At 45.7% G+C, this 16,426-nt stretch overlaps 1 protein-coding gene across 1 annotated transcript in view; it reads left to right on the top strand.

Annotated features, from left to right (window-relative positions):
* Positions 1-16,426, top strand: part of bmp1a (bone morphogenetic protein 1a) — a 79,453-nt gene that overhangs the window by 40,521 nt on the left and 22,506 nt on the right. Inside the window, exons 5-7 of the mRNA XM_072681102.1 lie at positions 1,812-1,990; positions 4,424-4,529; positions 14,981-15,105. Coding sequence (XP_072537203.1) covers positions 1,812-1,990; positions 4,424-4,529; positions 14,981-15,105 — 410 coding nt within the window. The remainder of the gene's footprint in view (positions 1-1,811; positions 1,991-4,423; positions 4,530-14,980; positions 15,106-16,426) is intronic.

Genomic DNA, 16,426 nt, shown 5'->3' with positions numbered 1-16,426 from the left:
AACCGGTCCACAGCACTTCCTCTGGCTGCTTCTCTAGCTGTTGAGTTCTGTGATGAGGTCGCAGATAAGGCTTCGTCCTTATGACTGTTGTGTTGAGAGTACTGTATTGTAGCTCAGGCTGTGCTGCACAGTAGAACAGTGCACCGCCCTCTTCGCTCAGTGAAGCCTGTAATGGCGCTCTTGGCAGTCACATGGGGGTCTTACCAGCATTTACGCAGTTTCTCTCATGGTCCTAATTACAATTGTTGAGGGGTTTAGTAACTCCATGCTTGGCAGAATTTCTCGGATTGTTTCCCGGAGCTACGAGAGATTAATAACAAATACAAAATGACCCCATGCTTTTGTAATCACGAGCAATCGCTGAGCCTTTTTAGGGTTAACTGTGTGGCTTCACTGGCTGGTGAAGATTCTGCAGACTGACTTCCACTGCGTTTCCGCCCGAGTCGTTTTTAGCCCTGTGAACATACAGGAGGCCTTTTTCTAAGACGGCAGGCTGTATGGCAGGTGTGTGTGTGTGTGTGTGTGTATATACATTATACAGAAGGCCTTTTCTCTCTATGTGCAGGCCCTGATGAGTATTTTAGTCTTGGGATTCTCAAACTGCTCCTCAGGGACAAGCAGGTCCAGATTTGTACTCCAACCCAACTCGCAACACAGATGGAAGAGATGGAAGCACTACTTTAGGCAACCGCGACTGCTGCTTATGCTTAAGTGTGTGAGTGTACATGGAGTGTGTGTGTGGGGGGAGGACAGTGTGTGAACTCGTGTCTCTGCTGTCCAAAGTTCAAGGCACAGTTTTCTGAACCAAGCTACTGGATGCTCAGTAATTAGAGAGTGGCCTGTTGCGCCCACACAGGCATATGCTGTGTTTGTGTTTGTGTGTGTGTGTGTGTGTGTGTGTGTGTGTGTGTCTGTGTATAAGTCCCTTTTTTTTCTTTTTTTTCAGCAACAGAATTCTGAGCATAACACACAGAGTCGTTGGTAATCTCACTAAACCTTTACATTTAAAGGGATGTACACAGTTATGGACAAAAATATTTGGACACATGCTCATTTACTGCTTTTTCTAGAATCAGGGATATTTAAAAGAGTTTTTTTGTGTCTCTTCTGTCCAGAGAAGGCGGCTTTCTACTAGATTTCGGGGGAATTGCAGTTAGGATTTGATTGCATTCAGCAACAAAACATCATAGTTTTATTTACATTTTTCTAAAATTACGGATTTAATGATACTGGGTTAGTTTCCACATTTCCGAACACAGTCCCACAGGTTCTCAAATATCTTTGGAGGGCTCCAAAGTGATCCAGCAGACTAAGGACCTGCCACTGTGACCCAAGAATTGCTAATCAGCATTCGATCTGCCATCAGCAGCCGGAGAGCAATTGGCCTTGCTCTCTCCGGGTGGGTAGATGTCTCCTCAGTGTGATGCTGGCCGGCACGATTGTCTGCTAGGTGATGCATCAGAGCTGGCTACCCGCCACCTTCCTCTGAGCGCATCGGTAGCAGTTCGAAAAGAGGCAGTGGTTGGTAGTGCAGGTGTCTGAGGAGGCCTGTCTCAGTCCTCACCCTTGACTGTGTAAAACTGAGGACAATAATAAATTCATTAATAAATAATAATAATAAAAAGATCTTGATGAATGTGTTGCCATGAAATTCCCTGAACTTCCTCCCTCCCTAACCCACTCCATCTCTTGATGGGCAGTATGTCATCCTTCAAGTGTGGCTGACCAGACGTGTTCTTTGAATGCAGAGTGTTGGATATGATGTATGACGAGTAATGAAGTCAATGCTAACAGCTGGGCTCTCCTCCTAGGTGTTGTTCGTACGTGGGCCGCAGGGGCGGGGGTCCCCAGGCCATCTCCATTGGGAAAAACTGTGACAAGTTTGGAATCGTGGTGCACGAGCTGGGTCACGTGATTGGGTTCTGGCACGAGCACACGCGGCCTGACCGAGACGAACATGTCAGCATCATACGGGACAACATCCAGCCAGGTAAGACCGTTGCCATATAACAGAACTCAGATGATCACGTAAAAAATAGAGGTACCTCCAAACAATGGCTCAGGTCGGGCTGCTTTGCCATCAGCAGCCTGAGCCTGAGAGAGCACAACTGGTGGGGTGGGTGAGCGATGCCACGTTGGGTTTCGCAAAAAAGATAGCCAATAAAGATGTGTGAGTGTGAGGAACCTTTTACAGTTCTAAAGAACCTTCATGTTCTATGAATGTAAAGGTTCCTCAGGCTGACAACAAGCATGTTCTTTATGGAACCGAGTTCAAATCTCGAGTCATGCCGCTTTGCCATCAGTGGCTGGAGTCAGAGAGAGCACAATTGGCCATGCTCTCTCTGGGTGGGTAGATGGCGCTCTCTCCCCTCATCACTCTTAAGCTATGTTGGCCAGCACAGGCCTCTGTTAGCTGGTGTGGTGGAGCTGGGGGCCCGGCGCTCTCCTCTGAGCAAGTCGGCTGCCGGGCGATGCCACAGCGCCACCAGTTCGGCACAAGTGGTGGTGGCTGGTTTCACAGCCCTTACCCTCCTAATGTCGGGAGCATTGCTAGTGCTAGGGGGAGCTACGAACGGGTGGGTATATTGGCAGCACCAAACTGGGAGAAAAAGGGGGGCCATATATATATATATGGCATCATACAAGACCAATGTACAAGCCAATCAGAGCAGAGCCTTGTATGAGAGCCTCGAAAGCCATACAAACAGTATTTCAAATTCCAAAACATTAAAAAAGGTGAGAAAATGGTCACGTAACCAGGAATTATGACTATGATTTTAGGCAAATAAAATTCAACGTTATGATTAGACTTCTAAAAAAAAAAAAAAAATGAGATAAATGTTTGCCCTTTAAAAGCCAGGGAACATTTCTCTTACGTCCAAGACAAAAGAGGCACGTTTCAGGGAGCACAGCTTCCACTCCTGGGCGGGTAAGAGGACAGTGTTCAGCGAATATTTCTCCAGCTGTTACACCGCAGGCCTGGAATAGCATGGCTACTTTTACAAGACACATTCTTGGCAAGTAGGATCAGGACAAATCCACCGGTGTGCCCATTTCTCAGAGTGCTTTAATCCCAGCACTTAAGAAGATGGGCCAAAAATCTCCGTTCTAATGGTGGAAGCGACCTGCCGTGGCCTTAATAACCTATTGCTCATGATTATGTGGTTGAGTAACATCTCAATAACGTCTCATTCATGGGCACTTGGCCGCCACTTTGTGCCAACATTTCTGACCTTAATTCTTAGGTGTGACCTGTATTCATTCCTCATGTGACTCATGGAAGCAGTGTAGCTAAAAACCTGTCGGTGTAATTTTGGGTTGGGAACACACACATTTGAGATTAACCATGTGGATTTATCATGCTGACTTAATGGGCTTCCATATGTGGTTGTAATGACAGCTTTATGAATGCCTTCACTGCTAAGGCCTTGCTTCGTTCCACGCAAGAACCAACTGAACATGGGAATGAATTTTAGGGTTTGACATAGAGGTTATAGAGTATTATGGGCTGAGTGGAGCAAATGACATTGACATTAGCATTAGCATTAGCATTGGCGGTGGGATGTAAAATACAGCTACTCTCATTACAGTGCTTTTCCTGAAACTGTGTTGGCATCACAGGTCCGCATTTGTATTTCTGACACATGTATTTCATTTTCAAGAAAATGCTCCCAAACATTCTCTGCTTTTCATAACTTAGCTTCCAAAATCAGGAAGCAGTTAGCTTGCTAGCTAACCAGTCTCCTAGCTAACCAATCCTAGCCACTTTCTCTTTTTTAACCTTTCATGTTTGACCTAGAACTCTTTTTAAAGTATATCTGACATGGCAAATGTACACTCACACGCTATATGGACTAAAGTATTTGGACACCTGCTCATTCATTGATTCTTCTGAAATCAAGGGTATTAAAAAATGTATCCTGCTTTTGTTGGAGTAACTGTCAACTCTCAACTGACCAGGGAAGACGGCTTTCTACTAGATTTTGAAGCATTGCTATGAGGATTTGATTGCATTCAGCGATGAGAGTGTTTTGGTGAGGTCAGGATGTTGGATAATTGATCACCACCCCACCTCATCCCATCCCAAAAGTATTGGATGGAGCACCAACCTTCATTACAGAGAAGACATTGATCTGTGGAGCCTCATACCCCTCTAGCCCATGCCTGGTGTTAGGCAGCATGGTGCCAATAGGTTCATGTCTATTAATCTGCTCTAGAGAGTCCTACTCTATTGGCAGCAGTACTTCTTCCCTACAGGGACTAGATAAGCTGTATGTTTGCGTTCGTTTGAAGGGCTGTCCACAAACTTCTATTTGGACATATAGTGAATGTGACAGTAAGGGTCCTAATTCTGTAAGTATTTGGCCAGCATGGCCATTAAGGTTCATTCTGTCATCATCATTTCTGTGCTTCCACCACATAGGGCAGGAGTACAACTTCCTCAAGATGGAGCCTGGTGAAGTGGACTCTCTCGGGGAGGTCTATGACTTCGACAGCATCATGCACTATGCCAGAAATACCTTTTCCAGGTAAGAGGCTTCATTCTTCCAACAGCTTCCATCCAGTTTCCAGTTTTCTGACCTACTTTGTGCAGTTGCAGTTAGATGATGGCTTTTGAAGGAACCTGTTGGGTGGAATTGCAGGACCGGTGGAGGTTAATATTCTCATCAACAACAATACGGTCAGTTCACTAAAGCAGTATGGTCTGATTAGAGCAGCTGGAGTCGGAGTCATTACTATCTTTCATTTTCTCCACCGTGTGCTCATGCAGGTTTAATGCTGAGGTGCTCATGTGTATAAAATTGGCCTTTCTAAGCTCATCTGATCTGATCTAGCTATGCTCCGGCCGCAGAAAGCACTCTTTATCGCCGGTGTTTCAGGATTAGAACTTTACAGGGCCCAGAGGGGCTGACAGTCTAATGCGCTACCACCATGCGGCTTTGCCATCAGCAGCCAGAGTCAGAGAGAGCACAGCTGTCCGTGCTCTCTCCAGGTTGGTACATGGCGCTCTCACTCCCATCATCACTCTTTCAGCAGTGTCTGTTAGCTGGTGCGATGGCGCTGTGGGCCTTTGCTAGTGCTAGGGGGAGCTATGAATTGGGGGGAAAAAAAGGGTATGCAGTGGTCAGTACTTACCAAAAGTGCTTCAAGAAAGGACACCCAGTGAAGTGGCGACAGGGTCATTGATGTGGTCCATGGAGACCCCCACCATACCCCCTTTAAACGAGACCACAAAACTCCACAAGAAGGCGTCCTGTGGTATGGGGCAGCACAGGGCGCCTTCTTGTGGAGTCTTGTGGTCTTGTGGACTCCATGCCTCGAAGGGTCAGAGCTGTTTAGTCAGCACAATGAGGGCCTGCACAGCATTAAGCAGGTCGTTTTAATGTTATGGCTAATCGTGTAGATCTCATGCACCCAAATACACTGTCTTATCCCTCTTATTGTCACAGGAGGTCTGTAACTTCTTGTCTGTTCCCTTAGGGTGACCTTTAAAGCGTGGCGTCAGCAGTTCCCCCAGTCTACCATAACTATCCCGCTATCTTTCTCCTCTTACGTTTTCCTGCTGAGCTTTCACAATGCAGCCGTTGTGATTCTCACGTGCTGGCCCAGTCTCTGAAGAGTAGACTAAGAGAGAGGAGATCAGGGGTTTGTGTGTGTGTGTGTGTGTGCTTTGAGGCGTGTGAATGTATGGGGTACCATAAAAGTTAAGGTTTTTCATAGTAAGCAACCCACAGTGAGAGCTAGCCCTGCTGAAGTACGGCCTCCACCTGGTGGGGTTAGTTTTAAATGGGGTGGTTGATACTGGAGGGCAGCTCATCACCTCCAGACTCTGCTCGGCTTGCTATGGCCGTTTAGCCTTTTGTAAGCATCCCACTTTTTTGCCTCTGGTTTGTTTCATTTACTTCCCCCCTCCTTTAGCTTCTGGCTTGCTTCCATGGCAACAGACCAGTAAGGCCGACTGGTTTTTAATCAGCTCCAGTCGCCCTCATTGACACCGCAGCTGCTACCAGACCATGCCTGGCGTTTACACTATTACACGTTACTCTGCCATATAAAGCCACCACTAAAAGGACCTCTTCTTCATCTCCGTCTTCTTTTTAATGTTTTTTTTAAGTTCTGTGCGAATGGCCTCGTCACCGAACACCGGCCCGCAGCCTTTGAAGCCGGCCTTTGAAGGTCTGCAGCCGCCGGGCGGCTACTCCAGGCGTTTAATGTGGCCTCCTGCGTGTCGGGGCAGCTGTTTAAAGCCCAGAGCGAGCGTGGAGACAAATGTCAAGGCTGCTCAGCTGGACCATTCATTTCCCTAATCAGCCAGGTTTTAATTGGCTCGGCTGTGATGATGTTGGGCAGGTGCGGAGGTGACGGCTTCACAGCACACACACACACACACACACACACACACACACACACACACACACACACACACTCCCCCGCTGAGCTTCAGCCACCCTGAAGAACAGTGATGATCAAACTGTGTTTCCATTTTATTCCGCATTCTTTTGAAATATGAAACATGGTGGTCCGCACCTGCACCTGCCCCCAAACCCCGGCACTGAGTAACACCCAGGTTTCTGCCTTCGTTCTTTCTTCTTGTCTTTTGTTCTTTCTTTGTTTGGTTTCTTTTGTTCTTTCTTTTTGTTTTTTCTTTTTCTTTCCTTTTTTTTTCATTCTTTCTTTCCTTTATTTATTTCCTTCTTCCTTTCTTTGTTTTTCTTTTTATTTCTTTTTTTCTCTTCCTTTAATTTTCTTTTAGTTTCTTTCTTTTTTCTCTACTTCTTTTGTTCTTTCTTTCTTTTTTCTTTTTCTTTATCTCCCTTTTGTTTTTTTGTTTTAATTTTTTCTTAATTTCTTTCTTTCTTTCTTTCTTTGTATTTCTTTCTTGCATCCTTTTTCTTTTTTCATCCATCTGCTTTTCTTCTGATTAATTTTCTTTCAACAGTTATTTCTTTTTCTTCGTTCTTTTTTGTTCATTCTTTCTTTCTTTTGTTCTTTTTCTTTTTATTTCTTTTTTCTCTTCCTTTGTTCATTTCTTTTAGGTTTTTATTTTTTCATCTTTCTCTACTTTTGTTCTTTCTTTCTTTTTTCTTTTTATTTATCTTCCTTTTGTTTTCTTTGTTTTTATTTTTTCTTTCTTTGTTTTTCTTTATCTTTCTTTTTCACTTCCTTTTTTCATCTTAATTTGCTTTTTTCTTTTTTTTCTACTTCTTTTGTTTTTTCTTTCTTTTTCCTTATCTTCCTTTTGTTTTCTTTGTTTTTCTTTTTTCTTACTCTTTCTGTTTTTGTATTTCTTTCTTGCATCTTTCTCTTGTTCTTTTTTCCTTCATTTGCTTTTCTTCTGATTAGTTTCTCTCGTTCCTTCTTTCTTTTTCTCTTGTATTTGTTTTCTCTCTTTCTGTATTTCTCTCGCTCTCTCTCTCTCTCTCCCCCCTTTCATTTTTATTAATTGCGTCTGTTGGGGCCCGTATTCTGTACTCTCGCCCCTACACTGATTTTTAATGCCTAATAAAAGCACGTGTGAAGGGCTGTGGCTCTCTAAGGCCGCTTTGTGCTGCCGAATTAGCGTGAATGCTAAGCGCCCAGCACGTGTGCTTCACTAGTCGTAATTGGCTGCAGGGTTTCAGAAGTGTTTGAGTGTGTTGCATAATCCTCCATTACCATCATCCTTCAGTTTATGAGCACACTCCATTTCACTCGGGAGAAACCTGTACTTGTGGAAAATGACACAATGTGGCACGGGGGCGAATGTTGTTGTGACACTAGCTCTGAGAGAATGAGGTAATACCTCCTGCATCACGAGCCAGATTTCACGGTGACTGTGCCGTTGGCGATAACGATGATGATGATGATGATGAGTTTGCAGAGAAATGCTGTACAAGCTCAAACAGGACTAATCATAGAGACATTAGCCTAAGCCCCTTCTTCTTAAATCCAGGGGGCTTTTGCTTCAGAGATTGGGGCCTGTTTGAGGTGTAGCGTTTATATATATATATACCTCAGCTATGTTCAGAGATCTTTTGCCCTCAAACTGGCATGGAGCTTTATACTTTTCTTCATCTTGGTCCATTCGTCATGCTTTCAAAAGGGCTAGGCCTTACAAAACCTCATAGGAGACCAGGTGGCTCGAAGTCCAGTGGTCAGAGAAGTGAGCCTTAGAGCTGCCCAGAACTGTCTGGATAGTTGTGAAATACTGAGAAGGTGGACTGAGTTGAACTGGTTTGAGGAAAGTCGGTTTTGCAAATGAGAGGTGGTGGACCTCAGAGGAACATTACACTTAAGGAGGTGGTCAGTAACCTGGACATCGAGCTAGGTGTGGTAGCTCTTCCACCTCCAGATTATTTGCACACCATTCGGTTGGGAGCTGCCAACACTAATTCACCATGTCCAGTCAACTGCATGTATGCTGTGTTCAAGGTGCATCTCAGCTCTCAACAAGTGGCCATTCAGACCACAGTCTTGTTGGTCACCTAACTAATCTATTTGAGCCCCTGCTTCAGAGACAGTCAGTGACTACTAGGACAGTAAGGAAGTGCTTACCTGTGCTTTATCTGCATGACTGGGTCCCTCTGTCCCAACAGACCGATCCACCTCATTTCTCATCTCAGTGCTCATTCATTGCTGACATTTGTGAATCTCCTCAGACAGGAGGCCCTTGCAAGATGTTTCCTAGGGTCAAACTGACTGTAAAAGGTGTCGGTCAAGGAGCGCCACTCAGTCCTACATCGTTGAGTGAGTTCAGCTTAGTTCCACATGTGCACAGCTTGTTTAATCTCCATAGAAAAGCATTGCCAATATAACAGGACGGTCAATGGACATGCCCAGTGCTGTCCAGTAGGCAGAGGGGTATAAAGCCCTACAGCACTGGAAGCATTGGGCTGTTGGAGCAGTTGACCTGACTTCTCTAGAGTGCTGGAGTTCCAGCCAACACCTCTGGGATGAGTTTAGGGGTGTAAGTTTAACTAATCCTCCATTATCGATACATGACCTCACTAATGCTCTCCTGGCTGAATGCGGACAAATCCTCAAAGAAATGTTCCAAGAGTTTTATTACCTCGAAAGCATCTTTGGAGGAGCAGGTGTCTGCAAACTTTTGGACATGTAGTGACCTTCATTTCGTATTACAGAATTGAGCTACTTCATTCTCAATTACTTTGAGCCCTTCACTAAAAGTATTGCTAATGCTAATGCTAGCCGTAAAAGCTTGAGAAATGTTCTTGGATCAGAACCAGAAAAATACAAATAGGTGGAGACCATCAACAGCCTGAGGATACCGTTGCCTCCCTAAGCAGAAAGATATATTTTATCATCACTGTTTGGACAAGACTTCTCGGCTGAATGGAGGGGAATTCTGGGAGAGCTTTCAGGGGATTTCTCTTGGAAGGATGGAAGAATGTAACTCCCATTCCATGTGTCTATCCTATCTTCTCCTGACTCCTGCTTTTGATAGCGAGGAGTCAAGTCTTGTCCAAACAGGGAGGATGGCTTTCTGCCTTTTTTCAGTAGAAAACCACTGCTTGTATTATATGTGCTAATGCTATCCATTATAGCACATGCCTGCTGCTGACATATGAAATACCCTTGGATACTCCTTCACTGAACTAGGTAATGACACATAAGGATGAGTCAATGATCCTCCAATGATCATTCAGGTACCCTGAGGACTCCTGAACCAGATTTGGATGTAGCTGTGATGGCTGGGAGAGCTTTCGGAAAGGATCTTATCCCATTCCTTGTGTCCTGAATATTCCTGCCTGAGTTTCTGACAGCATGGACCCAAAGTTCCCCTGAAGTGAAAGTAATGTGAGCCCGGGCACTCGCAAACAAAGCCTGGAATGGGAGAATGGGGGGTGGGCTAATGCTGGGATCATTCCTACATTGCCTCTCATATATGAGAACCAGCTGTTTCCTCCTCTTTAGTCCTTTCTTGCTCCCTCTTTCTCTTCTCTTGCTGGATCTGGGCATTTCCCCAACTCGATTTTAAATACATTGGATTCCAATAACTTGGCGAGATTCTCTGAAGAGGGAGCAAATTAGAAAGGCCTCACTTGAAGGAATCTGTAGTTAATGTAGCAGAATGGTGTGCAAATGCACATGTGGCTTAATGACCAAGCAGAGTTCTGGGTATGCCAGAAGATGGACAGTCACTACAGTGAACAAGTGCTTAGATGAGTACATTTTAAAAGGAAGACCAGGGTCCAACAGGACGCTGCTGCCAAGCAAACCTCACCCAAACTCCCCCAAGGCTTGGTTTTAGAAGAAGTCCTGGAAGATTCTGGCGTGTTCACCACAGCCGCCTGACTTGGACCGCTATAGCAAGTCTTTGGTGGGATTTGACGAAGGTGGTTGCAGAAGCTAACCCGAGAATATCAGTGAACTGGAGAGGCCACTTCCCATGAGGAATGGGCTGAGATTCCATAGGAATGCTGCCAGAACCTGGTGTTTGCAGCAGGTCCTAACAGCAATAGGGTGCTCTACTATGTCTTAAAGACACTCAAATAATTCTCAGACTGCGGTCACCATTAAAAGGGTATTTTGTGTTGAATGTGGAGAAAGCCCTTGTTCTATTAGTTGAGCTTGTTTGATTGGTTCAGTGCAAACAGCTGAAATTTTACTAATAATCCTAATTTGTTATTAAAATTAAAATTTTACTAATCAACAAATTCTGGATTAAAAATCTTAGATATTTATTAGGTTTTGGGAAGATATTCATAAGACACACTTTGCTACATTTTCACTTGGGGACAACCAGGGGCTTTTAAACAATTGTCTGCTGAAACGACGTGATTCTGAAATCATCGTACATCCTTCGTTTTGTTGGGTCTAGCTTGTCGCTAAAGCAGTAGAGCTCAACTGTACCTCTTATTTTTTTTTAAATTTATCATATTGAGAAACTACTGCATCATATCGAGTCAGATTCTGAAAAAATTGTGCATCCATACCTCCCTTGTAAGCCTGTTGGTGACCACAGTACTTGCTATTACGGTTGAGGACATTGGAGTAGGTTCAGACAGCAGTGCAGCCGAACTGTCTCCCTGATTATCCTCAAGCTGTCTTCTGGGAGTTTGCTGGAAACATAGCCTAAGTATAGCAGCTGGATGATGAAATGAGCAAAGCCTCATCCCAGAGGGGAGCCTAAGTCTTTATGAATCCTTTCCTTGCCGTAAATGTAAAATCAGTATATCCTCTCCCTGCTTTAACCCTCTGACTTCATGAAAAAAACGTAGCAACTGGAAATTAAACCTCGCTGTTCAAATGCGGTTGCCTTTGTTAGCTTTTCTCAAGTCAACGCAAGGTGCCTGATCTCGTTCCATCTTCTTCCCTGACTTCTTATTGGCTCCCGCACTTCTAGGAGTGTCAACAGCGCTCTCGGGTTTTTCCCCATCGCGCAGCTCTGTGTTTGGAGAGCGCTCCTACTGTAAATCTCCGTGGGAAGACGGGCCGCTTACCCGTGCCTGTGTTCGGAGGATTTCATGGCATGCCCTCAAATTTTCAACCTTTCCATTAAGCGAGGCGGGTTAGTGCTCTCGGGTGTTTGTCTGGGGCATGTTTTCTGATCCCCTCAGCTGCCTCTTGCCCCTCGTTCTTCCCATTCTCCCCGGGGATACTTTTTTTTTTTACATTCCCGGGACCGCTACATATGGAGTTGGGCCAAAGCAAATAAAGAGCTACCAGCTCGTCCTTTGTGTGAGCTGACACCAGCCACACAGCTAGCTAGCGCCAGGCTTTGAGTGGAACTGGAATCAGACCAGCAACTTGCTAGTTCAGCAAGCTCTGAAGGCCATAACTTCATTATCGGGCCGTCGGCCTCAGCCGATCCCTTTCAGCAATAATGTTGAAACGTCATGACTGCTGCATCTGGTTTACCCAGAACGCTCCCTCAGCTCTCTGTCTGTCTCTCCCTCTTAAAGGCTAGCTTCAACTTCGAAGCTGGTGCGTTAGCTCTGTCGAGTTAACTCAGCCCGCCTGTTTGAGCATGCCTGCCGTTGATGGGATGGTTCCCATGGGAACGAACAAATGAGCAAGCCTTTGCCAGCGACCGTACAGAGAAAAGCAGGACGATAAACTAGCAGAAAGTGTCAAAGTGAGAACGGGGGGGTGAGAAAGGGACATGTTTTTGCTACTGAATCATCCTGTTATACTGTACAAATGTTGTGGGTTTTTCTTTTTTCTGGTCCAGCCTCTCTTGTGCTAGCTTTTTCTTTGGCTGGAGTGGGAAGCAGGGTTCTTTTGTGGTCTTTCACAAGGACAAAACTGTTTGGTGGTTTCTTAAAGGTGAATTCCATTGATTTTTATTTTATTTATTTATTTCATTCAAAATTCCTGCTCAGGCAAAAAGCACCATTCCACAGAAACAGATCAATAGATCCCATAACATGTGTACCAAAACCTCGTGAGGCACCTGAAGATCTCCTGTGCTATCTGGCACCAACACGTTAGCCGCCGAATCTTCTGAGGCAGTGGTGGCTCTGGGCTATTTTGATGATAGGGTTGTGGGTTCGATACCCAGGCTTTTTCAAGGCCATTCACCATCTCTGCTTCCCCCGGGGCGCCGCAGCAATGGCTGTCCACTGCTCTGGGCATGTGTGCTCAATGTTCACTGTGTGTGTTTCACTGGTGTGTGTGTATGTGTGTGTGTGCACTGCATGGATGGGATAAATGCAGAAGCCAAATTCCATCTGTGCCCGTCACAAACGGTCAATGTGGTTGTTTAATGTTGTGAGGTGGGGCCTCCATAAATCGCATCAGTCCATGATCCTGGTCACGATTCCCCGGCCGTCCTTCCTCTGAACACTTTTGGTAGGTACTGACCACTGCACACCTTAAGAAACATCTCAGAAGACCTGCCTGATGTTTCAGAGATGTTCTGACCCAGCCATCGCAATCTGGGCCTTGTCCAAGTTGCTGGGATTCTTACAGTTGCCCATTTTTCCTGCTTTTAACACATCGCCTGCAGGAACTGACCGCATCATTGGTTTCGGTCACCGACCACAGTAGCTTTTTTGCAGTGATTGAAGATCACCCAGAAGATTTACCCAATTTAGAAAAAAACTGCGGAAAAAAACTCTTTAATCACCAGGGAAACATCTGGGATCTTTCCTCGAATCCACACCTTCATTCTCATGATGTCATGATTGAACTTTCAGGAAGTCAGTCATGGCCCAAAAGAACAACATGGACCACAAAGTCGCATGGGAAGCTATGGTGACTCGCTTACAGTCAAATGGAAAGTTCCTAGTTTTGGTCTTCCCTTTTGTTACAGTGATCCCAGGTTATAGATTCTCCCTTAAGGGACATTTCATGAGTCCTGCTGCTGACCAGCAGTAAGCAGGATGGGTGTGACGCTTGAGTCATGCTTACAGTAAAAACAAAAAGTCATGTGATTTCATTTTCTGTATTTTTTAACACAATTACAAGTATCCGTCAGGCATCGACAGTAGCATTAGTCTGAACACCACCACTTGCCTACAGCGGAAGAGTCCTGCTGGTCATTTCTGGGAAGAATGGTCTTAAATGGACAGGAACTCTCTGCTGTGATCCTTACCTGACAAAGCTGACACTGTTTTTAAGGCAAGGAGGCCCATAACCCGCAAGGAGCTTATCTTCTAAGCTCTACAGTGCATTCATGCTGCAGCCGTTCCCCGCTGGACCTTTTCTCCATGACCACTAGCCCCTAGCAAGTTATAATTAGCCCTAAATTGAATCCCGTCACTGAGGAACCAAGGCACGATACAGTATCTCAGTCTCACAGTTAACCTGCCCCCCCCCCCCCCCCTTTTTTTTTTCCTCCAACTCTTGTTGCTATTCAGTCTAACAGACACTGGCGAAACCACAGCAAACCACAGCCAGTGAAACTTCCATGACCATTTCTACAGACAACGGGATTTGGCTCCAGTCCCAGTCTAGTCAGCAAAGTGTCAGTCTTATACGAGCAAATGCGCAACCCACTGCATTCCAGACTGCCGTCCTCTGAATCCGTCTGTGCCAGTGCTTTCTGCTGGTCTTTCATATCTGCAGTATTTCAGGTGTTTCCAGTCAAGTCGGAACTACCAGGCGTTTATCGTCCACTGTGATGGACCAGTTATGTGGTATCGCTAACTGCATCCTGCCAAACAACAGGTTACACTATTATCGTCCAGCGATTCTTCTCGCTCGTTTGGTTGGATTGACCCTTCTTCTGGAGGAGCTTTTGTATCCTCCACCAGAGATCAGATCTCATATACCAGGAGTTTACTGCTACATTTACATATTCCCCAGCATTCGTTACCAATCAGCCTTAACATTAACCCACATTGACAGGTGGTGAATGTGAAGAGCATTGATTATCTGGTCACAATCTCGCCTGTTAAGCGGTGGGACATACATATTAGGCTAGCAGGTATACAGACAGTTCTTGAAGGTGATGTGTTGGAAGCAGGACTGGGTCAGGACATCTCTCAACCATCTGGGTGTTCCCGATATGCAGTGGTCAAAAGTGCTCCAAGGAAGACTAACCAGTGAACCAACAGCAGGGTCGTAGGGGGCGTATTGGTGCCCCACCTCACAACTTGCAGAACTTAAAGGATCTTAAGCGAATGACTTGCTGCCAGAGACCACAGGACACCTTCAGGGCTCTTGTGGAGTCCAGTCATTGACTGATTACAGCTGGTTTGGTGGCAGGGGGTTTAACTGAGAGTTTTTGATTTTCCTGCTCAAGCACACCTGATTCAATTCGCCTGTTAGTTGCCAGGTTTAGTACATCTGTTAGAACAGGGAAATCAGCTAACTGGGCTTGACTCCGGCCCCCTGTTGCCCACTCCTGGTAAATAGAGAAGGGTTGAAACAAACCTGGACGTTTCTGAGGTTGTTTTTCCTCGTTCTGGTTCACTGTCTGAGAAGGGTTCAAGGGCTAGTGCTAGTTGCTAGGGTCACGGTTATGGTCAAAACGTTGATCTTCATCCCTTTCAATTCTTCTAATCTTTTCCTTCCTTTTTTTGAACTGCAGGGGGATCTTCCTGGACACCATTCTGCCACGTTACGACATAAATGGAGTACGTCCACCCATTGGCCAGAGGACCAGGCTGAGCAAAGGAGACATCGCACAGGCACGCAAACTTTACAAGTGTCCAAGTAAGAACAATAAACTTGTGTTCGGATACACAGGCATTGGAGGAGTAATGTATAGAAGAGCTAGTGAGTCATAGGCTAGACCTTACTGATTCAATTCCAGACGACTGGCTCGAAGCCTCTCCGAAACCTCAGGCAGGTCGTAATTGTGGGGTGTTCTCAGTACGCAGTGGTCGGTACCTACCAAAAGTGCTGCAAGGAAGGACAACCATTGAACCAGCGACCCACCTCCCAATTTACAGGGATTGCAGCGTCTCAGCATTGGTGCCAGATACCACAGCTCACCTTCAGACGTCTTCTGGTGTTAGCAAGACTCTGCAAACTTTATAATTTCCCGATTACTGGACAGTGGAGAATCACCAACATGCTAAATTTACAAGTGTGGTCCACCAAGCAGCAGTAGCTGGGTATTCCTTTGGCCTGTGTTCCAATATTCCCTACAGTGTACATTCACTCAGTGCGCAGTGCAGTGGTTCCTTTTTTGGGGGTTTTTTGCCGAGAAGGAAAAACCCCTTAGCGAGGTTTCCCAGATGCAGTGTACATTGTCTGGAAATAGCAAAGCATCCGCGATTGATGTGGTGTCGTATCTTGGCGACGGTCGCCTTGGCTCCCAGGCATGGGGAAGGCCGAGTAAACATTGGCCAAGCACAGGAAGTTTGTCGCCCCTCTTTTTTTCCCTCAGATTAAAAAAAAAAAAGAAGAAAAGAAGAAGAAGAAGACAAGAGAACAGCTGCTCTCGGGGACATGGTAATACAAACGAGTGCAAAGAGGTTGACGCATTTACAGTGTAAACTTTACCCAGACGTCTTAACATACTGCACTGGAGAGTCAAGCAGCTCGCTGGTCAGAAGCAAAGCAGGGCCGAGGCACAGGGGCGGTGTATCGGTCACTAGACAGGCTAAATACACACTACATTACTTCCCTTTTTTCACAGAGCAGGAGCATTAAGTGCATTTGTGTATTTCTTAGATCAAATCGGATGGCAGTACATTTCTTAGAAGTCCATCCCACGAAGAGCTTGCGGTTCCCAATGCATTCAAAGGATCCCAGCAAATAATTGCAGTGCCGGCCGTGGCTCATGCTATAAATGCTCACCCGTATTTAGAGTTCATTGCCTGAGCCCACGTCATGTGACCAATGTTTCCGTGGAGTCAGTGCTAGCGGATGATGTGGCGCACGAGGGGGTGATTCTGGAAAGTGAGCTGTGGAAAAAAAAGAAACGGGTGGTGGTGGGTGGGGGGGGGGTGGGGGGATGGGGGGTGGGACTTCCCTGTGTAGCGTGGCGGATCCAAATTTTGCACAGCATTCCTCGCGGCATCGGTCA

This window comes from Salminus brasiliensis, chromosome 6, assembly GCF_030463535.1.
Source record: "Salminus brasiliensis chromosome 6, fSalBra1.hap2, whole genome shotgun sequence".
NCBI classification, from domain to species: domain Eukaryota; kingdom Metazoa; phylum Chordata; class Actinopteri; order Characiformes; family Bryconidae; genus Salminus; species Salminus brasiliensis.
The sequence above is the reverse complement of the archived record's forward strand: the minus strand, read 5'-3'. Positions and strand labels throughout refer to the sequence as shown.